Source organism: Capra hircus, chromosome 16 (genome assembly GCF_001704415.2).
Source record: "Capra hircus breed San Clemente chromosome 16, ASM170441v1, whole genome shotgun sequence".
In the NCBI taxonomy this organism is placed as follows: Eukaryota; Metazoa; Chordata; class Mammalia; order Artiodactyla; family Bovidae; genus Capra; species Capra hircus.
The window spans coordinates 39550413-39575150 of record NC_030823.1 but is presented as its reverse complement, the minus strand read 5'-3'; the positions used below and the strand labels follow the sequence as shown (position 1 = coordinate 39575150).

Below are 24738 nucleotides of genomic sequence, written 5' to 3'. Positions count from 1 at the left end.
ATGGCCACAAGCCCAGGTCCACATGGAGCTTCCAAAAGCTGCAAGAGGTGGGAAGCAAGTCTCCTCTACAGCCGTCAGAGTGGGAGTGCCCCGGTCCATACCTTGACCTTGGCACTTCTGGCCTCTAGGATGGTGAGAATCAATTTCTGTCGTTTTGAGTCATGTTGGTGGGAATTTGTTAGAGCAGCTCCAGGAAATAACTCCACCTGCCTTCTCCATTTCCCAGCTGCCTTACCTGGAACACATTTCCTAATGCTCTGAGGCTTGGGCTCCTCAGTTTTGCAATGGGGACATGAAAGTGCCTATGCCACAGGGTGTGTAGGAACTTGGTGAGATGATCTAGGTAAAGCTCTCAGAGAAAGGCTTGGCACTCTCCCTTAGTACCTCTCACTTGGCCTGAACCACACTTCTGCCTCCCTGCAGGGTCACAAAAGAACTTTAGAAGCCCCCATGCCAGCCTCCATGCACGCTCTGTCATACCTGGCAGAGGACCTGGATTCATTAGGGACTATCAAGGTTGTGATGTAGGAAATGATGCTAATGACCCTTTGTGATGTCATTTTTAACCCTGTTAAAAGGGATAGCAGGATCTCACAAAGGTCAGACCACAGATACTAGGTTCAGATTCCCTGAGTTTAGATTCCTGCTCTGTGACCTTAGGCAAATTTATTAAACTCTCTGTGCCTCAGTTTCCTGACCTGTAAAATGGGTAAGGTATTCATCATGCTACTACCCTTCAGTATTTGTAAATGCATAGACTGGTGCTAGAAGATGTTGAGTGGTGGTTAACTAAAGGACAGACTCAATTAGGAGGACATTCCTTTGAATCTGAAAACTAACCAAGTTTCCAGTTAAGGCAAAACTGCCTCTTTGCTGCTTGCCCCTACCCTGCCTCCAAGTGGAGGCTCACCCCCAGGAGAGCTCTCAGGCAGCATGGTACTCAGGATTTTCCCAGGCAACACTTCTGAAGGCTGGGAAGGTGGATGCGTGCCTTGGCCCTTGGCCCTCTGTGCCTGGGTTTCTCTCTGGAAGACGTATCCAGCTTCGCACTGTGAGCTTTCTCAGGCCACGACAGAAATGCTGCTGCTGCTGCTAAGTCACTTCAGTCCTGTCCAACTCTGCAACCGAAATGCCGCAACAACCCAAATAACACATCACAGGGTCTGTTTTCTTAAGGGCCCTGCCCTCTGAATTCTTGGAATTCTTAGGCTAATGGGAATATCTCCCAAGGGCTCTGGGTCAGCTGGGCTGATTTACCCAGCAGGGGGCTCGGGCTGCAGCCCTGATGGGATGTGGACTTTCCCACTGTCCCGTGAGGCTAGGCGCATCCTGGTGGGGCTCAGGCCCCACCTCACCTTCCCTGCCAGCTAGCATCCCAGAATTTTGTCATTTGCAGAGAGTGGAGGGGCTGGCGCTACTACATTGCACACCCCAGAAAATGCAGCACCACTCCCCAGGTACCCACCTAATGCCTCTCACATGATCTGGGTAGGTTTCAGTCTCCCTGAACTCATTTTCTCACTGGTAAAATGGGGTTCCTAGCATTCACCTAACAGCATGGGGTAGAATTCCGGGCCACCGCCTTGCTGTGCTTGGTGTCCCCAAGAAACGGAGTGTGATCCGAGCCCAGTCCGGATGCTGTGTCCTCACAGCTCATGGGAACCTCGGGTGGCTGAGTACGGGAGCCACCGGTTTGCCACCCAGAATGCCCTCTATTGTTTTTCCTCCCTGGAGTCCTGTTTCAGAAACTTGGTTCAAAACTCTGCTGTGACCAGTGATGCTCCACATGCCTCCAGACATCAAATTCCAGAAAGGCACCCATCCATCAGTTCAGGTGTGTTGAGCAAACCTCTGAGCACACACTGGCCTTGGGAGGGGGCCCCTGGAGGGTGAGCCTTCTTCTACCTGTCTGTCCATCGGTCCCTTTGTCTGCCAGTCTGTCTATCCATGGTGGATTAGATGGGCTGAGTCCTCCTGCTTCCTGGCTCTGTAAACAGAGGCAAGTTAGGTAATCTTGTGCTCATCTATATGGGGATGATCCCAGTACCTATCTCTTAGGTGGTGGCTGGCATAAATAAAATTTACACAGGTAAGGAACTTAACAGGCTTCTCTGGTGGCTCAGATGGTAAAGAATCCTCCTGCAATGTGGAAGACCTGGGTTTGATCCCTGGATTGGGAAGATCCCCAGGAGAAGGGAATGGCAATCCACTCCAGCATGCTTGCCCGGAGAATCCCATGGGCAGAGGAACTTGACAGGGTACAGTCCATGGGGTTGCTAAGAGTCAGACACGACTGAGCAACTAAGCACAGCATAGCAAGGGACTTAACAGCTGTGCCAGCTCATGGTAGGCACTAAACGAGTGTTGGACCATATTTATTACTGTTTTTGGTATCGCTGTTCTTATTAGGATGTTATTGGAACTTGCACGAAATTAACACCCAGCCTCACACGCTTGGCAGAAACTCCTTCACCTTTGGCAGTGATCTTGGGAAGATGTTGAAGTCTTGCACCAGAGTCTGCTTCATGTTTGTGCACTTATCTCAGTTGGCTTTTTGTAGGGCACCGGTTTGGCAGGTCTCAGTAAGTGGCAACTATTTCACAGCTGCATTATTGCCTTGAGCACCTAGAGTTTCAGCCACAAGCAGTTCCACAGAATGTGCCCAACAGCATGTGCTTTTTAATCTCCTCTGCCTTTGGAATTTCAGGATGACTTCGAATACTCACAACATTGTCCTCATAGCTCCCTGGGGTCTGAAGCCCCATTTCTGCCAATATAAATCCATAGTCTCATTGAAGTCACCTGTGGGTTAAGGGCTTGGGAACAGAATGGTCTGGGAATTAAAACCTCAAAGCTCTGAGCTCTTCTTGTCCTGTTTGTGCCCCAGAGATCCTCCATCAGGAAGAAGGAATGATACTGGTTAAGATTGTGGACTCAAGATTAAACTGCTTAAATCAAACCCCTGCTCCAGTGCTTATTAGTCTAGGGCTTCCCCTTTATGAGTCTCAGTTTCCTGGTCTGTGAAATGGGGATAATGATACTACATTACTTGTGGGCTTCAGTTAAAGAGTGAATGTGATAATATTCCTAAAGCACTTGGTGTCTGGCACATAGTAGGGGTGCAGCAAATATGATTATTCTCCAGTAAGTTTGACCCTTCCCCTTTCCCCTCTGGGTATATGACCTGGCCGAGGTTTTGTACTCTGTCTGTTGGTCCCTCTGGGTCTAGTTTCTTGCCTTTTCTACTTCCTGACTTCTCTTCTCTGGGGAGGGAGTCTGCCCGATGGGAATCAATACCTGCGCCACTGTTGCCAAGAGTGGACTCTGGTACCATGCCCCTCTCGGGCCTTTCACCACCCACAACTGCTAAAACCCTCTGCTTGCATGTTCATCTAGTTAACTACATCCAAACTCAAGTGGTTGGTATAGGAGCTCAGAAAAGTAGGAGTTAAGTACAGCGTTTCCCATTGCCTTTTGCCTTACTTGATACAACAAGGCACCCTTATCCCCACTTTACAGATGAGGAAATTAGGCACAGAGGGATTCAGCAGCTTGCTCAAAGTCTCAAATAGGGTCAGAGGAGGAGCCTGACACAAACCCCATGCTCTATCCCCAGACCTCACCTTCTTAATAAACACCAGGTTATGCCGAGTGGCCTCTGCTCTCTGACATCAGGACTGTGGGCCATTGTGAGGATTTGCTGGGAGAACCCATGTCCAGTTGTGCTTCAATTCTGGTCACATTAATACATGCTCAGTAGAACTTAACCCTATAATGACAATAATACTGCTTTTGTCTCTTTCCTGACCCACCAACTTGCAGTAATGTAGGAGCATCAGTCACAGGACCCGTATATGTTAGATGTTTACTCTTCCTCTCCAACCCACTGCAGTTGATAGCAAAACCCAAGAGAAATGGGCAGGTCTTGGAAGTCTGATTGTAATACAGAGTTGCAGATTCCCATTAAGTCTAAGAAAATCATAAAATTCTTTTTTTTTTTTTTTAAATTATTTACTTATTTATTTTTGGCTGTGCTGGGCCTTTGTTGCTGTGTGGACTTTCTCTAGTTGTGGCAAGTGGGGGCTACTCTCTAGTTGCGAAGCACATGCTCCAGGGTGAGAGGGCTTCAGCAATTGCAGCACGTGGGCGCAGTAGTTGGCAGCTCCCGGGCTCTAGAGCACAGGCTCCATAGTTGTGACACATGGGCTTAGTTGGAATACAGCATGTGGAATTTTCCTGGACCAGAGATCGAACCCGTGTCTCCTGCACTGACAGGTAGAATCTTTACCACTGAGCCACCAGAGAAGCCCCATAAAATTCCTTCTTGATTATAAGAGTTATAATCCTGTGGTTAATGTAGTACAGTCAGAAAAACAAAGACAAAAACGTGCCATCAGATGGAGTCAGTTTAGGTCCCAGGGTTTTAGGGTGGGACTGAGAGGTCAGGTCCCCCCGGTCATTCAGGTCAGAGTGAGGGTTGGAGGCTGGGCATGGGGTGGGTGCATCTAGGGGAATGGAAGGGGCTACAGACTGTGGGAGGCCACAGATGGGGTGGGAGTGGCAGGACCCTCCTTCTCATCCGCTGTACTCCATGAAGTTTCTGAACTCAAAAGATGCTGCTAGTGACTGGGTTTCACGTGGCAGAAATCGCTGGAGGCTGAGGCAGAGCTAAGTCTGGACGACACGCTCCAACACAGGCAGGAAGGCTAGAAAGAGGCAGAAGGGAAAGTCAAGGTTTTGGGAAGTAGGGGTTTTACCCTGAATTGAGTGCTGGCTCTCAGGAAGCTGGGCGATTCTTAATCAACCTTATTAAGAGGCAGAGAGGCTAGACAGAAACTGAAGCTATCCTTGCCTAAGAAGCAGCAGTCACTCATGTGAGCCATTGTTGGTCATTATTGTGCCTTGGACACTCCTTTAGGCCCAGCTCCTGAGGAGCGCTTGGCTTCCCCAGAGCTCAGATCCTGCTACATGTGTGGCTTTATCAGCTCCAACTCCTGCTTCCAGATGGCATCTCCTGCAGTAGCTTTCCCTTTCAGGCCCCTTGGGTGGTTTCACTGGAGAGTGCCTTCTGCTAGACATTTCCCTGTGAAAAAATGCCTTCCCCTGGCACCCAGGAGGATAGATTTCCAGCAAGATTTTTGGGTGAGGGATGGGGTAGATGCCAGCCAGTCCTGCTGGTATAGCAGCAGAGGAACTATTAGCCAATTCAACAAGGCCCTCTTGTTAGCAATTTCTGGACCTCAAGCCAAAGCGGTGAGAGGTGGGTTTTTCGTTGGCTGTGCTCTCTCAGCCCTGGGGTAAGAGTTGTTCCTTGTATCTGCAATTGTTTTGAGCTTTCTTTACTTCTTGCCCGTCAATCTTGTATGACTCCTATATCCTGTTATGGTTAATGTGCATGCCTGCTAATTCAGTTCAGCTGTCTGACTCTTTGCGACCCGCTGGACTGCAGGCTCCTGGGCTCCTCTGTACATGGGATCCTTCAGGCAAGTATACTGAAGTGGGTTGCCATTTCCTTCTCCAGGGGAATCTTCCCAGCCCAGGGATTGAACCTGCCAGGCAGTCTGCAGGATACTGCAGTGTGAGCACCTAGAACTAGGAAGCAGAGTCCTTCTCTCCTGAGATGTCTCACAGTACTCTTTCTTGACAGTGCTTTGCTGCCAATCGACAAAGGAAAGATGTTGAAAGGTTCCAGTCTATTTTCAAAGAGCAGGCAAAAATTGTGAGTTTGGAGCTAAGAGGCAATGCACTGACAACTGGCAAAACCCCAAATGTCATTTAGCAGCAGAAAAGGTAAAAACGTGTGGTATGTTCACGCAATGGAATGCTATACCAGAATGAGAATGAATGAACTGATACATGCAACAGAAAGATTACGTACAATGCAGTGTTCAAAGAAAGAAGCTGTGTATAAAGGAACACTCATGGTTCCATGTATACAAAATTCAGAAACCAGACAAATGAGTCTTGGCTGTTAAAGGATTGCAGTTACCTCTACTGGGTGTAGTAACTGGGGGAGGGGGCATGGCGATGGGGAGAAGAGGCTCTTTTTCCCCTTTTGGGTGCTGGTTACCTGGGTGTGTTAGTCTTGTGAGAATTCCTCAAGCTGATCCTTATGAATGAAGCACATTTTTGTATGCATATATTTATTTATTACAGCTCAGCAAAATTGACTTGGCAAATGAGAGGATGTTTACACACCCATGTTCACTGCAGCACTATTCGCAATTCCTCAGTTAGGTTCTCTAATTACCCCTTCTTACAGGAGAAGAAGGGGTTCCCCTGGTAACTCAGATGGTAAAAGATCTGCCCGTAGTGCAGGAGACCAGGGTGCAATATCTGGGTCAGGAAGTTCCTCTGGAGGAGGGCGTGGCAACCCACTCCAGTATTCTTGCTGGGAGAATCCCCATGGACAGAGGAGCCTGGAGGGCTACAGTCTATAGGGTCACACAGAATCAGACATGACTGACGCGACTTAGCATGCGTGCACGCACAGGAAAGGAAACGGACGTGCAGAGAACGGACCTAAGTGACCTAAGACTACAGAGCCGATAAGTGGAAAAGTCAGGATTCAACCCAGGAGGGCAGGCCTCTGAGTGGGTCCTGTTAACTGTGGGCTGTGCTGCTTCTCCTAAGGTAAACTGGAACATCAAAGTGGGGTCAGGACAACCAACTGGTGTGCAATGCGTTTTGCCCGCCCTGACCAGATGCCCATGAGGAAGACTGGCCACATGTCCTGTTTTACAGTGAAAAGATCAGGCCACAGACTCTATGCAGCCTGTAGGCGACCCCTCCCTTGGGGCCCAGGTGCAGGTGCTGTTTGAGCCTGATCTTTACTGAGAATTTGGGAAGCCTCTCTCCTGAGACTCCCCCCTGCCCCGACAGGTGGAATTGGTTTTCTTGGTCCCTGTATTCCCTGAGGAGGTGGGTCACTCTGGCTCCCATTGGTCGTGCCATGAGTGGCTCAAGTCACAGGTCAAAGTTAATCCAAGAGTGGGAGGAAGGACAGAGCCCATATCACTGGCTCAGGTCCTGCTGAGCACCAGACCCAAGCTCCTTGCAACCTTGGGAACGTGGTTGTCCTGTGGCTGGTGCTTCCAGCTGCGCTAGGCACCTTTTTCCTGGGGGTCTTTGTCTGGGCTGTCTTTGAGCACTTCCTCACCACGAATGTCCCCTCTGCTCTACGACATCCTGCCAAGTTCCGATTTCTGCACTGCATATTCATCTGCGTGGTCACTTTGGTGAGTTGGCACTCAACCCCCTCATGGGTTGGAGTGAGCTTTCTTTCTCTCTCTGTTCCTCTCTCTAGGTCCCTTGGGGGACAGGAAGGCCTGTCCTTCTTTCATTTGCCTTCCCTCTCTGTCTTCAGACTCTCCCAAGAAAGACAGACTTTGTTACACAGTGGGCTCTCCATGTCTGCAAGTCCTGCATCCGTGGAGGGGGGTCCACTGTAAGAGATTGAGCATCTGAAGATGTTGGTATCGTGGGGTCCTGGAACCAAGCCTTCACGGACACTGAGGACAGATGGGCGATAGTCCTCTCTTTTGTGTCTGCTGCTCTCTCCCTCTTCCCTTCCCATCCTTCCTCTCACCCACCCTCCCTCTTTTTCCTTCCTTCAACAGCATTTACTGAATGCCAATCAGCGGGCCCGTTTCTGAGGCTTCCCAAACTATCCCAGCCCCAGCCCCTCCCCTGAAATGGCTCGGAGCCTGACAGAATGAGCCTGCTTCAGCTACAGCGTCTTCCCTTCACAGCACACAGGTGGCCCCCACCCCCAGCAAAGATTGCAAGCACCTGGAAGGCAGGGCCCACCTTATCTATCCCAGGGCCTGGCGCCTAGCACATGCGTACTTACCATTTGCTGATCAATCACCAGGGAATTTACCCAGCATTTCAGAGTGGCCACCCCACTGGGCTCACTCTGAGCAGGGGTTTGAGATCTGGGAGGAAATGGCGCATGCCTGGAGCAGCAGAATTGGGAATAGTTTGGCTTCTGGTGAGAGGCAGGCAACTTGACTTAATGACAATGTCCCAACCATGGGTGGAGATCAACCAGCTCACACTGATGACCTGTGGGGAGAACAACTGTTGAAGGAAGTGAGGAGGCCATGCTCAGCTCGGAGAGCTACTCCCTGGCTGTGTGATTTGGGGCAATCTGCTTCACCCCTCTGTGCCTTAATTTCATTATCTCTGAAGGGGGAATAATTGTGTTTCTTCCATCAGGTTGGTAAGAAGATTAAGATACCAGGTGACAAGGGTTTGGTGATATTTGGCAAATAATGGGCTTCCCAGGTGGCCCAATGGTAAAGAATCTGCCTGCCAAGCCAGGAGACGGGGGTTGGATCCCTGGGTTGGGAAGATCCTCTGGAGTAGGAAATGGCAACCCACTCCAGTATTCTTGCCTGGGAAATTCCCTGGACAGAGGATCCTAGTGGCCTATAGTCCATGGGGTTGTAAGAAGTCAGATGTGACTGAGCCCTGAGCACATTCGGTAAATAAGTAAAACATGTTTCTTGGGCTGTTGGGCTGTTTCATCAAGGATACAGATGACTTTCAGAGAAATGAACAAGTCTAGTTTATAATTAGGTGAACGCTACTGCCCCAAGGAGACAGGCTGAGGAGATGGTATGTACATCTCTCTTATTAATCCTGGTCATGCACTTTGCTGGAGGTCAGGTTGTCTCAAGCCAACAGCTGCAATCTGCATGGAATTCCAGGATTTGAGGCCCTTGGACTGAAAATGATGTCCAAGTGGCCCAGAAAACCTGCGATCTTTCCAAACTTTGGTGATTCTCCTCAGGTGTAGCCCACAAGCCAAGCATCTGCTTCTGGGAGGCTCTGAGATGGGTCTGAGCTTGGCTGTGGAGGGTGAATCTAGCTTGTGAAGTTCCATCCTGTTCCCCCAAGCCCTGAGCCCTCCTAGAACAGACTGGTCACCACAGGTGACAGTGATAAGCATGGTGCTATCCAAGTGGTTCATTTGGTTCCAGAAGACAGATAGATACAGAAGGCAAACGAATTATAAGGAGAAGGAAGCAAAAACCTAAAAGACTCTACAGCCCAGAAATCAGGTGCCTAGTTTTGTAGTCAGACAAAACTCTGGGTCTGAGCGCTGAATCTCTGCTTGCTAGTTTTGTGGACTAACATCTTTGAGACTCTATTTTCTCCTCTAAAGTGGTGAGGGTAGCTGGAGATGCTTTTTATAGGGGTGAGGTGGGGAGTGAGTGAGAAATGCATTTAAGGTGCAGGGTATAGTGCCGGGTGCTTAGAAAGGACTCCATAAAAATAGATTATTAGTAGTATATATATAAAGTCTTTGAAGGGAAAGACACGGCATTTGCTAAAATCATTATTGATTTGAAGGCTGTAATGAATGACTTCATAATATGAATGGAGAAGGAAATGGCAACCCACTCCAGTATTCTTGCCTGGAAAATCCATGGATGAATTTTCCATGGTTGGAGGAACCTGGTGGGCTACAGTCCACGGGGTTGCAAAGAGTAGGACACAACTTAGCAACTAAACCGCCACCATGAATAACTTCGGGCTTTCCTGGTGGCTCAGACAGTAAAGAATCTGCCTGCAATGCGGGAGACCTGGGTTTGATCCCTTGGTTGGGAAGATCCCTGGAGAAGAGAATGGCAAACCACTCCAATATTCTTGCCTGGAGAATTCCATGGTCAGAGGAGACCAGTGGGCTACAGTCTGTGCAGTTGCAAAGAGTCGGACACAACTGAGCAAATAACACACACACACACACTAATGACTTTGGCCTTCCTATAATATATGAGGATTAATATGGAAAATGCTGTAGAGTTCATTTTAAAAGTTAAGCTCTGCTAGAATGTTTTGTAAAAGAGTCTTAATATTCATCTGAAGTTCTAGACCTCAGGCTTTCCTAAACTACTGATGGTCCCATTTGTAATCTGGCTAACACATTCTATTTATTTGCTTATTTATCTTTGCTGCATTGGGTTTTCGCTGCTGTGTGTGGGCTTTCTCTAGTTTCAGGGAGTGGGAACTACTCCCCAGTTAGCGATGCTTGGGCTTCTCATTGTGGTGTCTTTTCTTGCTGCAGGCTCTCGGGCTTCATAGTTGCAGTGTGCAGGCTCAGTTGCCCTGAGGCATGTGGAATCTTCCTGGACCAGGGATTGATCCCGTGTCTCCTGCCCTGGCAGGTGGATTTCTATCCACCACACTACCAGGGAAGTTCTGATACGTTCTTATAAATAATATTAGATGGGCCAAAAAGTTTGTTTGTGTTTTTCCAGACAATAACAGAAATAATATACTATACTCATAGTATTTATATATACATATAATAACATTTATGCAAACAATATAATTATAATATAGATATATAATACTTATGTACTTATGTTTATATTATATATACTATATACTTATATAAATATAAAGCCTATTGTAAATATTATATATAATATTATAAATAATAATAGATAGCATATTATATACATAATATACTGTTAAACAATAAATAATATACATTATATTATTATAATAATATACTATAATATAATATAAATAATATAGACAGTATAATACTATAAATAATATTTATTTTATTAAATATATTTAATATAACTATATTTATTTTATTAAATAAATATATTATTTTGTTAAATTTATATGTTATAAATAATATACCATTAAATAAATAATATACTATAATATTATAATAATATTATAAATAATATAGATAGTATAATATTATAAATAATAATAGACAGTAATCAATCTTCCTAAATTGTTTCTGTCCTAAATGACTAGCTCTGGCAAATGTGAACTCATTGCTGGAAAAAACAGACCAAACCAGACTTCCCGGGTGGTCCAGTGGGTTAAGTATCCACCTTGCAATGCAGGGGACCTGGTTTTGTCCCTGGTCCAGGAAGATCCCGCATGCCACAGAGCATCTAAGCCCGTGTGCCACAACTGCTGAGCCCATGCCCCACCACAGGAGGAGCCACCACAATGAGAAGCCCGCACCGCAACTAGAGAGCAGCCACTGCTCTCTGCAGCTAGAGAAAGTCCATGCACAGCAATGAAGACCCAGCACAGCCAAATAAATATTAAAAAAAAAACAAAAACAAATCTAACTTCCTGGCTGTATCTGGTGACCTTTCAGAATGTGGTGCTAAGAGATGTTTATCACCACTTTGCATTGTTCAAAATCCCTGAACCATTTACACTTCAAGATGCTGGAATGGGTTCCTCAGATGTGGGCCAAGTGGTGGGAAAGGAGGTCATCCTCATGGCCCTGGTAACCTTGCTCTCCTCCAACTCAAGCAGAAAAGTAGTGGTTTTGTTGGGAGTTCCCTTTTGAGAAACCTTAGCCTTGGCAGCGGGGCAGCTGGTGTAGGGGTGGGGTTGTCTCCGTGGAGGGAATGCACTGGGGCATCCCACAGACCTTGGGCAAGGTCACACCAATGGGTGTGACCTCACACTTGCCAGAACCCACCAGTGACACACTCCCCATGGATGGTCACATCTGATTCCCAAGCTTCATCCTCCGGGACTGTAGACCCGATTCTTCTATTTTACAAACGAGGAACGCTGAAGCTCAGAGAAGGGAATGCTTGAGGTCTTTCAGTGAGATAGCGGTAGGTAGAGCTAAGTCTTGGTGAAGGCAATGGCACCCCACTCCAGTACTCTTGCCTGGAAAATCCCATGGATGGAGGTGCCTGGTACGCTGCGGTCCATGGGGTTGCTGAGAGTTGGACACGACTGAGCAACTTCACTTTTACTTTTCACTTTCATGCACTGGAGAAGGAAATGGCAACTCACTCCAGTGTTCTTGCCTGGAGAATCCCAGGGATGGGGGAGCCTGGTGGGCTGCTGTCTATGGGGTCACACAGAGTCAGACACGACTGAAGCGACTCAGCAGCAGCAGCAGGAGCAGCAGAGCTAAGTCTTGAATTAGAATCTGCTTGATTCCAGAACCCAAGCTGTTTCTAGGTTAGCGGTTGAGAACATAAATTCTGTATCTTACTCACTGATGGGCAAGGCACTTGACCTTGGTATGCCTCACTTGCCCCATCTGCAAAATGGAACTGATAATTGCGCTTGACTTAGAAGGATTGCTGAACAGTTTGAGCCAGTTAATAACCTAAAGCCCTTGGACCAGGATTGGCATGTTGCAGGTGACAGGTAAGTGTCAGCTGTTCTTACTGTGTTCGGTATCATCTCATGCTGTTTTCTTTCTGACGCAGACACATATTCCATGTGAGGTCCATAGAAGAGATGATCTGACATGGTTGAAATGCATTTATTACATGTGATACAGTACTATGTAACTACATCTCATGAAATATTTCACTATTTGTTTGCTTATAACCAGAGTGACCATATTAGTTTAAAAACAATGGACTTTTCACATTTGGCAGATATGTGGCCCTTGTACCATTGATCCCTCTTCCTGAGCCCATGGACTTCCCTGATAGGTCAGTTGGTAAAGAATCTGCCTGCAATGCAGGGGACCCTAGTTTGATTCCTGGGTTGAGAAGATCTGCTGGAGAAGGAATAGGCTACCCACTTCAGTATTCTTGGGCTTTCCTTGTGGCTCAGCTGGTAAAGAATCTGTCTGCAATGTGGGAGACCTGGATTCGATCCCTGGGTTGGGAAGATCCCCTGGAGAAGGGAAAGGCTACCCACTCCAGTATTCTGGCCTGAAGAATCCAATGGAGTGTATAGTCCATGGAGTCGCAAAGAGTCAGACACAACTGAACGACTTTCACTTTCTTTCCTGAACCCATGGCAGACATCCATAATTGGTCTCATTACTTTTTTCTGTTGAACACAAATGTGGCTTAAGCATCTGTCCTAATCCATGGAGGCAATGATGGTGTTAATCCAGGTGTTAACCTGTCTCTGCCATCTCAAGCTGGGGGCCAAAGAGAGCAAGGTTGCCAGTCATCTTGCCTTGGACATTGCTTTGATGGGCTCAATGCCCAACCACTCAGCCCAAATGTGGGCTAGCTCTTTGGCACATTCTTGCCACTGTTCAACCAAGAGCTTTTGGGAAGAAATTCTGCAAACCCGACCCTTTATCTGGACGCACTCTCCAGAGCCTGTTGCTTCCTGATCAGCCCTGGGGCCATGCTTTGAGGCACATGAGAAACTGCAAGAACATCCTAGCAGTTACAAGCAGCAGGAGTCGTCTGCTGCTGCTAAGTCGCTTCAGTCGTGTCCGACTTTGTGTGACCCCATAGATGGCAGCCCACCAGGCTCCCCCATCCCTGGGATTCTCCAGGCAAGAACACTGGAGTGGGTTGCCATTTCCTTCTCCATGGAGTCATCTACCATTCAGATAGACCCTAACCTCCCTAATCTCTCCCTGTCTTTCTCTTACCTCTAACAGGGGAATATATTTGAGAAGATAGGCGTTTGCTCCCTGCCCAGATTTCTCCAGTTTTTGCAGAATAGCGTGAGAATCAAGGAGGATACTGTGCTCGTGGTAACCAGCCTGCATTTTGGGACCATACCAGTCAGGCTGTTCCAGTCCAAGACACCCTCCCACAGCCCCTGGTGAGGCATCATCTTCCATGGAGGAGCCACCTTAATGGGGAGCCTGGGTAAGATCCTCCACGGTGGCTTCATAAAGGAAGAGCCTCAGCCACACACACAGCTTTGCCCCCTACCCCTCCCATGAGAACCTTGTTGGAGTTTCTCCAAGAAATCAGAAATGGATTGCCATTTCCTTCTCCAGAAAGAAATCAGCAGTTGGAGAATTTTATTGGGAGTCCAGACTATGGGCTTTGGGCTCAAGTCAGCAGACAGTGTGGAAATGTTCTTTTTTACACTGTGATAGTCTAGGTCAAGGAGAGGGTGGTGAAGTGGCTGGGGAGGTGAGGGGGGTGGGGGTGGCATTCATGGCCCTGCAGTATTGACTCTGCTCCCCTCACCCTGCTCACCACTCATAGCCATCGCTAATCCTGTCTGTTCTTCCCCCACAATATTTCTCAGATGCACGCATTTCTTGCAGGCTCTGCAAGATCGCTGCGATCTTTCTCTTGCCGCATCCCTTTACTCCCACATCTCAACAACTGCTCTCCCCCGTCACTCCTGGCCCTTCACGGTCTCATCCTCACCCAGTAGCCAGAAGGAACTCATAAAAGTATAAGTTGGAACTTGTCTGTCTTGCACTGAAACCCTTCTTGTGGCTTTCCAGGTGTTTTCTTTTGTTTTTAATAATTTTATTTGTTTTTGGCTGTGCTGAGTCTTCTTTGCTGCTCGGGCTTTTCCCTAGTTTTGGTGAGTGAGGGCTACTCCCTATGTACTGCCTCGGCTTCTTACTGCAGTGGCTTCTTGTTCTGGCTCCCTGGCTCTAGAGCGCAGGCTCAATGCCTATGGCACACAGAATTAGCTGCTCAACGACGTGCAGGATCTTCCCGGACCAGGGATTGAACCCATATCTCCTGCATTGGCAGGTGGATTCTTTACCACTAAGCCACCAGGGAAGCCCCAGGGTCTTTTTTCAAAAAATAAATTTGTTTATCACTTTTGTCTGTGCTAGGTCTTCGTTGCTGTGTGCGGGCTTTCTCTAGAGGCAGCAGGCATGGGCCACTGTGCCACAGTGTGCAGGTTTCTTACTGTGGCGGCTTCTCTTGTTGCAGAGCACAGACTCTAGGGCACTTGGCCTTTAGTAGTTGTGGCACAGGGGGTTAGTTGCCCCGTGGCATGTGGGATGTTGGTTCCCAGACCTGGGAACGAAGCCACATCCCTGCATTGGAAGGCAGATTCTTAACCATTGGACCACCAGGCAAGACCCCTCCAGGGTCTTTAGATGAAACCTGAACACCCCCCAGTAGCTGGTGCTGGCCCTTCAGACCTCTCCTGCCTGCTCACCTGGGCTCCCGCCGGCCCACAGTGATCACTCTGCGGCAGCCACACTGCCTGTGCAGCAGACACTCCAGGCTCCTTCTCTCTGAGTCTCCCTCACTTGCTGTTTCCTGGCCTCCAGAGTTGTCTCCCTGCACCCCTTCACTTTGCAGGACTGGTGACCCCTTCTTCATTCTTCCAGTTTGATCTCAAAGGTCCCTCCCCAGAGTGGCCTCCTGGACATCTCTAAAGAGCTCTCCCTGCCCACTCTAGAGCCCTGCCCTATGCCCGGGGTCCTTCCATCCTTGACATCATCCTTTGACATTTTCTTCATGGCAGTTGTCACAAGCTGAATGTATCTCCTTCCTCCAGGTGTTTCCTGATTTACTGTCTGCATCCCACAACTAAGAATGGAAAGTCTGAGAGTGCAAGAAAGACTTCTATTTTGCTTGTTGCAGGACCCCAGGGCCAGACCCACGGTTTTATTTCTTGAATGAATGTATAAGCATAAGATCTCTTCAAGAAAATTGGATATAGCAAAGGAACATTTCACACAAGGATGGGCACAATAAAGGACAGAAATGATAAGGACCTAGCAGAAGAGATTAAGAAGTGGTAAGAATACACAGAAATATATAGAAAAGGTCTTAATGACCTGGATAACCATGGTGGTATGGTCACTCACCTGGAGCCAGATATCCTGGAGGATGAAGTCAAGTGGACCTTACAAAGTATTACTACAAACAAAGCTAGTGGAAGTGATGGGGAATTCTAGCTGAGTTATTTAAAATTCTAAAAGATGCTGTTGCTAAAGTGTTACACACAAATTTGGATAATTCAGCAGTGGCCACAGGACTGGAAAATGTCAGTTTTCATTCCAATCCCAAAGAAGGGCAATGCCAAAGAATGTTCAAACTGCTGGACAATTGTGCTCATTTCACATGCTAGCAAGATAAAGCTCAAAATCCTCCAAGCTAGGCTTTGATAGTATGTGAACCAAGAACTTCCAGATGTACAAGCTGTGTTTAAAAAAGGCAGAGTAACTAGAGATCAAACTGCCAACATCCCTTGGATCATAGAAAAAGCAAGAGAATTCCAGAAAAACATCTACTTCTGCTTCATTGACTACACTAAAGCCTTTGACTGTGTGGATCACAATAAACCGTGGAAAATTCTTAAAGAGATGGGAATACCAGACCACCTTACCTGTCTTTTGAGAAACTTATATGTGGGTCAAGAAGAAACAGTTAGAACTGGAAATGAAACAATGGACTGGTTCAAAATTGGGAAAGGAGTATGTCAAGGCTATATATTGTCACCCTGCTTATTTAACTTATACACAGAGTATATCTCGGAAAATGTCAGGCTGGATGAATCATAAGCTGGAATCAAGATTGATGGTAGAAATATCAACAGTCTCAGATATTCAGATGATACCACTCTAATGGCAGAAAGTGAAGAGGAACTAAAGGATTTCTTAATGGTAGTGAAAGAAAAGAGTGAAAAAGCTGGCTTAAAACTCAATGTTCAAAACACTAAGATCATGGCATCTGGTCCCATCATTTCATGGCAAATAGAAGGGGAAAAATTGGAAGCAGTGACAGGTTTTATTTTCCTGGGCTCCAAAATCACTGCAGATGGTGACTGCAGCCATGAGAATAAAAGATGTTTGCTCCTTGGAAGGAAAGTTATGACAAACCTAGACAGTGTACTAAAAAGTAGCGACATCTCTTTTCTGACAAGGGTCCATATAGTCAAAGCTATGGCTTTTCCAGTCATCATGTACTGGATGTGAGAGACAGAACATAAAGAAGGCTGAGTTCTGAAGAATTGGTGCCTTCAAATTCTCCAGGTGCTGGAGAAGAGTTTTGAGAATTCTTTGGCCTGCAAGGAGATCAAATCAGTTAATCCTAGAGGAAATCAACCTTGAATATTCACTGGAAAGACTGATGCTGAAGCTGAAGCTCCAATACTTTGACCACCTGATGCAAAGAGCTGACTCACTGGAAAAGACCCTGATGCTGGGAGATTGAAGGCAAAAGAAGGGGGTGGCAGAGGATGAGATGGTTATATAGCATCACCAACTCAATGGACATGAATTTGAGCAAACTCTGGGAGATAGTGGAGGACAGTGCACTGGTGTGTCGCACTAGTGTGCGACAGTCCTTGGGGGCCCCAAAATGTCAAACACAACTTAGGGACTGAACAACAATGAGCACATGAATACCTAGATGGATGGATGGGTGAATAATTGGGTAAAGGGATATAAACCAGCCAACAAACGGGAGGATGGAGAGATGGCTGCACAGGAGAAAAATCTGCCCATGTGAAGAGATTAGCTGTCCCATTACATGTTCCCTGAGATTAGGCTGTACTGCCACCTTGTGGTAGAATATAATATCTGAACTTGGTGCCTGGATGCTCTCCCTGAGTATCTACTTTGTGGGACTGCACTGGTGGCTCAGTGGTAGAGAATCTGCCTGCAATGCAGGAGACCCTGGAGATGAGGCTTCAGTCCCTGGGTCAGGAAGATCCCCTGAAGGAAATGGCAACCTGGCAACCAACGCCAGTGTTCTTGCCAGGAGAATTCCCTGGACAGAGAAGCCTGCAGGCTGTAGTCTGTGCTGAGCACACATGCACACATCTCCTTTGTACTGGCCCCCTTGTCCAAGATCACTCCTCCCTTTCAGAGGCCTCTGGGAGCACTCCATTTTTTGTCTGCGACTGTTCCTCTTCCTCTGTGCAGGAATGATATTACTTCCAAAAGTAACAGCAGGACTTGCTCAGCAAATATTTTTTAAGGACCTACTGTGTCAGACCCTCTTTGAGGCCCAGGGGACATTGTGGAGAACAAGAAAGGTCCTCACGGAGCTTACCCAAACAATGGGGCTGAGCAGAGAAAGAAAAACAAGTGTATGCGTGCTCAGTCACTTCAGCTGTGTCCGACTCTGTGACCCCATGGGCTGTAGCCCGGCAGGCTCCTCTTCCATGGGATTCTCCAGGCAAGAATACTGGAGTGGGTTGCCATGCCCTCCTCCAGGGATCTTCCTGACCCAGGGATCGAACCCTCATCTCCTGCATTGGCAGGTGGATTCTTTGCCACTGAGCCACCTGGGAAGCCCATACATATATATATATACATATATAGATATATAATTATTATTCACATTCCAGGGCAGACATGCCCACCTTCCCTCATCTTGGCTTTGTCGGTTTCAGAGCACCAAGCCTTCTAACTCCAAGGTTTCCCCTGCTGTCAAAGAAAACACTGTGGCTGGTGAGCCCCAAGGCATATCTGCTCCCCGACATTTAGGAGACTTGGATGGATTCAGGTGTCTGATTTTAAGCTTTTTCTATTGTCCAGGCAGAGTTGGCCAGAGTCACTTCAAGGGAAGCAAGAACAGGAAGAGAGGGGAGCTGTCACACCTAGTGCCAGCATTGCTGGTAGCTCTTCCTGTGAGCTGGGGGGCAATGCTGGGCCCCGTGGGCGCCAGTCCTTGTACAGGCTACTCACAGGCAGCTGCTGCTGTGTTGGTTTTGTCTTGCAGACATATACCACAGCCTGTGTTGTTCTCTAGCCCGGGAGACTGACTGTGTGCTGCTGGCAGTTGGGTGAGTTGCTGGAGAAAGTTAGTGGGTGTTACCTGGTGGCAGAAGGTAGGGGTGAGGCCCCACATGATTTGCAGAACAGAGGTCCTAACCCTGGAGAGACATTCTTGCATATGCGTCCATGGAGACAGGCACAGGTTGCATTCAAAACAGCCTAAACCAGAAACAACCCAAATGCCCATCAACTGGGAGTACATGGACCAACTGTGGGCACTGTCAGCGTTACATTACACAGCCATTAAGGCATTATGGGATATGGCATAGCTGTTCAAATGAAGGCACACTCATAATGTGGATGAATCTTGGCAGTATAAAATTTAGTGAGAAAATTTTCAAAAAATTACGTGAAGCGAGATACTCTGTCTACAGAATGAAAAACAATTAAAATCAGAGCAACGCTTTTAAGGAATATGCATAGGCACAATGAAATTAAGTAAAAAGGAAAGAGAATGATGGCTATGTGATTCAAGGTAACCATTCCCTCAAATCGGGGAGGCAGTGAGATGGGATGGTGCTGGGGGTATTATGGGGTTGGCTGAAGATTCTGAAGGTTCTGGTTAATATCCTGGCTGTTCTTTGGGGCAATGATATTTTTCACATTGTTAAAACAAATAACTAATTAACTTATGAACTAACAAGCTAGCTAATTAACTCCTGACCATGAAGGGACTAATGTTGGGAGCATCTCAAGGAAGCCATAACTCTGAGCACCTGAAGTTCCTTGAAAATAGGAGAGGGCTTTTGAGTGAATGGAAGGGGCTGTGGGGACCACTCACCAGAATTCTGGTTCTTAATCCAACAGATCACAAGTCACAGGGAAACAGTTTGGAGAACACAAGTGAGAGAAGCTAAAAACATTCCCTTTAGATTTAACCTCTAAAACAAGCCCCCTCAAACAAAGCAACTTCCTCAGTATCTCTGGTTTTCTTGATGAGATGGAGGAAGATAGCATCTTTCCAGTCCTCATCATTGTACCTCCCAGCCAGCTGAGCCTCATGTCTGACATTCCACCATTAGAGTGTCCATCAGACTCTACATCTCTGAGGGCTTAGTAATAATAAAAACATCCCTTGAACACATAAAGGTGTTAATAAGCACCTTTGCTAATACCTTGTTGAGTATTGCTGAGGATATTGTTATTCTTGGGCTTCCCAGGTGGCACTAATGCTAAAGAATCTGCCTGCCAATGCAGTTCAGTTCAGTTGAGTCACTCAGTTGTGTTGGACCCTTTGTGACCCCATGGACTGCAACACACCAGGCCTCCCTGTCCATCACCAACTCCCTGAGCTTACTCAAACTCATGTCCATCACCAACTCCCTGAGCTTACTCAAACTCATGTCCATCAAGTTGGTGATGCCATCCAACCATCTCATCCTCTGTCGTCCCCTTCTCCTCCCACCTTCAGTCTTTCCCAGCATCAGGGTCTTTTCAAATAAGTCAGTTTTTCACATCAGGTGGGCAAAGTATTGGAGTTTCAGCTTCAGCATCAGTCCTTCCAATGAATATTCAGGACTGATTTCCTTTAGGATGGACTGGTTGGATCTTCTTGCTGTCCAAGGGACTCTCAAGAGTCTTCTCCAACACCACAATTCAAAAGCACTCAGCTTTCTTTATCATCCAACTCTCACATCCACATGTCTACTTGAAAAACCATAGCTTCAACTAGACAGATCTTTGTTGACAAAGTAATGTCTTTGCTTTTTAATATGCTGTCTAGGTTGGTCATAACTTTTCTTCCAAGGAGCAAGCGTCTTTTAATTTCATGGCTGCAGTCACCATCTGCAGTGATTTTGGAGCCCAAGAAAATAGTCTGTCATTATTTCCATTGTTTCCCCATCTATTTGCCATGAAGTGATGGGACCAGACGCCATGATCTTAGTTTTCTGAATGTTGAGTTTTAAGCCAATTTTTTCACTCTCCTCTTTCAGTTTCATCAAGAGGCTCTTTAGTTCTTCGCTTTCTGCCATGAGTGGTGTCATCTGCATATCTGAAGTCATTGATATAATCTCTGGATTAGGAAGATCCGCTGGAGGAGGAGATGGCAACTCACTCCAGTATTCTTGCCTGGGAAATCCCATGGACAGAGCAGCCTGGCGGGCTACAGTCCATGGGCTGCAGAATCGGACGTGACTGAGCACACTGTTGTGCTGTTCATTGTACTGTTATTCTAGACAGCTGACAAGACTCGGCATATAGGTTTTGATAAGCTAGGCTGGGGGAGGAAGAAAAGCAGGTAAGGTTCTTTAGGTTGCCAGGGGCTGCAGGTGGATGGTGCCTGGGGGGAAATGCCCCGAGAACCCTAAGGGACAAATGATCATGGTCTGGATGCTCCCTGATTTTCTGTCAAGACATAATGGAGTGTCTTAAGTAAGATCCTGGAGAATATGTGTTTGAAAGATTTGTCTTTCAACCATCTGGCTCTGCAGAGGCTTCATCCCTGAAGGTGGGCAGGCAAGAGAGAGTCCCAGGAGGTGTAGGCATTTCTGTTTCATACTAGCAGGTCTGGGATTCTGCAACAGAAAGCATATGCTATTTCATGACATTAGGTTTGTATGTTTGCCATTTGATGAGTCACATTCACTTCTGGGGCTTTCCTGGTGGCTCAGCGGTACACAATCTGCCTGCAATGCAGGAGACCTGGGTTCGATCCGCAGGTTGAGGAGATCCCCTGGAGGAGAGCATGGCAATCCACCTCAGTACTCTTGCCTAGAGAATCCCATGGACAGAGGAGCCTGGCGGGCTGCAGTCCATGGGGTCACATAGAGTCAGACACTACTGAAATGACTAAGCATCAGCAGCATTCACGTCTAGACGTGGCAAAGTGGAAGCTGAAGCTTGTGCTTGCTGCTTATGGGTGCTGGGGCAACCACACCGTGAGGACTCCACAGAGGCGCATGTGCCTTGCCTGCGTTTAAGTGGGAACCCATACTGATAACATTGAATTATTGATCACTGTATTGCTTATTGTGGAAATGTGGCAGAGTTATAAGCAATCAACCCACCCTACTCTTTATTTTTAAAAATATATTTATCTATTTGGCTGCACCAGGTCCTAGTTGTGGCATGTGGGATCTATTTCCCTGACCAGGGATGGAACCTATGCCCCCTGAACTGGGGGTATGGAGTCTTAACCACTGGACCATGAGGGAAGTCCCCAAATTGTTTTCTTGAAAATGATGCTTTAGGAAACCTTTTATAGGAAATAAAATTCAAGGTCAAATAGAAGGCAGTGGTTTTCAAACTGGGTTCCATAGAGCACTAGGGCTTCCCTCACTCTCTCAGAGGTGGGTCCAGAGGTCAAAGAAGAAGAAGTGGGGGATTCAGGTGCCTTATCTTTGGGCAAAACCAGAACAACTGCATTTACCTATTTTATTTGGTGAAGCTCCAGGTATCATTTTAATAAAAAAAATATTTTTTTTGTTCTAAATAAGTTTGAAAGCCACTAGTCTAAGGTGTCATTTTTCCGTATGGAATTCTCAATTTAATCTTACAAGTAGAATGAGGTTTTGTTTTTGTTTTTGTTTTTGTTTTGATGCTTTTAAGTGATAGGTTGTAAGAACTGAAAAGATACCTAGCAACAGCCTCAAATAAAAATGTAAGATAACAACCATATTTTAAATAAGTTCTCTAATCCTCGTTTAGCTAAGCTGTTAACTGGTTTAGCCAAGCTGTTTCTATTTTTACAATGTATTCCTTTCTGTTATTCCAGTCTTGATTCATGCATTAGTTAGCTTGTGTTAGACCCGGGTTTGATCCCTGGCTGAGGAAGATCCCCTGGAGAAGGAAATGGCCACCCACTCCAGTACTCTTGCCTGGAAAATTCCATGTATGAGGAGCCTTGTAGGCTACAGTCTATGGGGTCTCAAAGAGTTGGACACGACTGAGCAACTTCACTTTCACTTTATTATTTTTAGAAGTTCACCTGCTCTCCCAGCTTTATTGAACTATAATGATATGTGCCTTGTGTCAATTTAAGGTGTTCAACATGTTGGTTTGATATACTTACATACTGCAATATGATTGCTACCATTACATAACATAATTAGCATTTTTTTTTTCTGGTGAGAACCTTTAAGATCTACTCTCTTAGCAACTTTCAAGTATATAGAATATTATTGTTAACTATAGTCACTATCCTGTACTGTAGATCCCCAGGACTTGTTATTCTTATAACTGGAAGTTTGTATCGTTTGACCAGCATCTCCTCATTTCCCTCACCACCCCGGAGCCCCTAGTAGCCACCACTCAACTCTCTTGTCTCTCTGAGTTTTGGCTTCTTTAGATTCTATGTATAAGGGATATCATACAGTGTTTGTCTTTCTCTGTCTGACTTACTTCACTCAGTGTAACATCCTGGTTTCATCCAAGTTGTTGCAAATGGCAGGATCTCCTTCTTTCTTATAGCTAAACAATGTTTCAATTTATATGGAACATCTAGAAGTTCATATTAAAGCTCCTCTTTGCCCTTGAATTCCTGTGAGGAGACACACTTTGGGGGCTTAGACAAACCCCCAGGATGCTGATCGTCAACCTCTGGCACCTGGGTCTGCCACAGCCCCAGTTGTGTCTGTTTTCTGACAGCCTACCTTCTCTAACCTTCAGAACACTTCCCAAACCCCTTCTTTCCTTCCTACAGCCCCACAAAAGAAGGCAACTCTGAGTCACTGGTGGGAACAAACCTTGGTCCATTAGATTTTTCTTTAAAAAAAAATTCTACCGGAAAGAAACTTGCCCTTGACTTTCATTTTGGTTTCTCCTATCCTTTTCTTTCATGAGTGGCAGCAGCTTCATTGGGCTTTCTTGACACTGCTGGTTGTTTTGCTTCTGATGTGAACAGCTTTCTAAGTTGCATGTTTTTTTCTTGTTGTTCAAATTTCTTATTAAAAAAAATTTTTTTTAATGGAGGAAAATTGCTTTACAGTACTGTGTTGGTTTCTGCCATACAACAACCTGAATCAGTCATAATTATACATATCTCCTCCCTCTTGAGCCTCCCTTCCCCCACCTCCCCTACCCCCATCTCACCCCTCTAGGTCATCACAGAGTGCCAGGCTGGGCTCCCTGCGCTGTATAGCATAAGCTGCACATTCTTGTATGGAGTGTCTCCATCTATGGAAAGTAGACAGAGCATAGTTTTGGATCAAGCATCCCTGCCCACAAGTTAAGGAAAGGTCCTTCACATCCTCATATGCAAAAAGTGGGGGTAAGCACCCTCAGAGGGCCATTCTGAAGGTTTAATTAGAAACACCATTGCAAGAGGGAGTGGAAAGCAACATGGCTTCCCAGCGACCCCTGTTCACACAGGGGTGCTTCTGTCCCCTGCTTACTCAGGTACCACAAGCTTCCTGATCACCATTACTATACCGTTTCCTATGATTGCATGAATGCCTCCATTCACTTCCTGAAGACCCTGGGAACATATGGGGTGGATTCCTCCCGGGTTGTGCTCTGTGGAGACAGCGTTGGGGCAGGAATAGCAGCCTTGATCTCCCAGACCTTGGTGGGCAGGTTGGATCTTCGTCAAATCCGGGCCCAGATCCTGATTTATCCCCTCGTCCAACTCATCAATTTTCAACTGCCATCCTTTCATCAGAACTCACGCATTCCATTCCTCACCCAGAAGTTCATGATAACTTGCATGTTTAAATACCTGCTTATTGACTTCTCCTGGTGGGATGTCATCATGAGTGGGGCTTTTATTCCCCCCAAAGTCTGGAAGAAGTACCGGAAGTGGCTCAGCACTGACAACCTACCCAATAGGTTCAAGAAGACAGGCTGCCAACCTCTGTTTCCTGCCCCCTTTAATGAGGCTGCCTATCTAGAAAGCAAACACTTGTTGGATGTGGAAAATTCACCCCTTGTAAGGGATGATGCATTGGAGAAGGAAATGGCAACCCACTCCAGTGTTCTTGCCTGGAGAATCCCAGGGACGGTGGAGCCGGGTGGGCTGCTGTCTATGGGGTTGCACAGAGTTGGACACGACTGAAGCGACTTAGCAGCAGCAGCAGCAGCAGCAGCAGCAGCAGCAGCAAGGGATGATGAAATCATAGCCCAGCTTCCGGAGGCCTTCCTGGTGAGCTGTGAGAATGATATCCTGCATGATGATGCCTTGCTCTATAAGAAGCACTTGGAGGATTAGGGGGTCCCCGTGACATGGTACGATGTGGAGGATGGCTTTCATGGATCACTAATGTTTTCTGATAAGAAGCCGTTCTCTTTCCCATGCTCCCTGAAAATTATGAACGCTGTAGTCAGTTATATAAAGAGCATACTGTAAAGTTGAGGCTCTGAGT

At 46.6% G+C, this 24738-nt stretch overlaps 1 protein-coding gene across 1 annotated transcript; it reads left to right on the top strand.

Moving 5' to 3' along the window:
- LOC102191160 (arylacetamide deacetylase-like 4) lies at positions 1-24722 on the top strand. Its single transcript, XM_018059942.1, is given in 6 exon segments — positions 1-132; positions 7044-7238; positions 13376-13589; positions 18384-18447; positions 23777-24305; positions 24480-24722. Coding segments are annotated over 6 exon segments (1377 nt in total).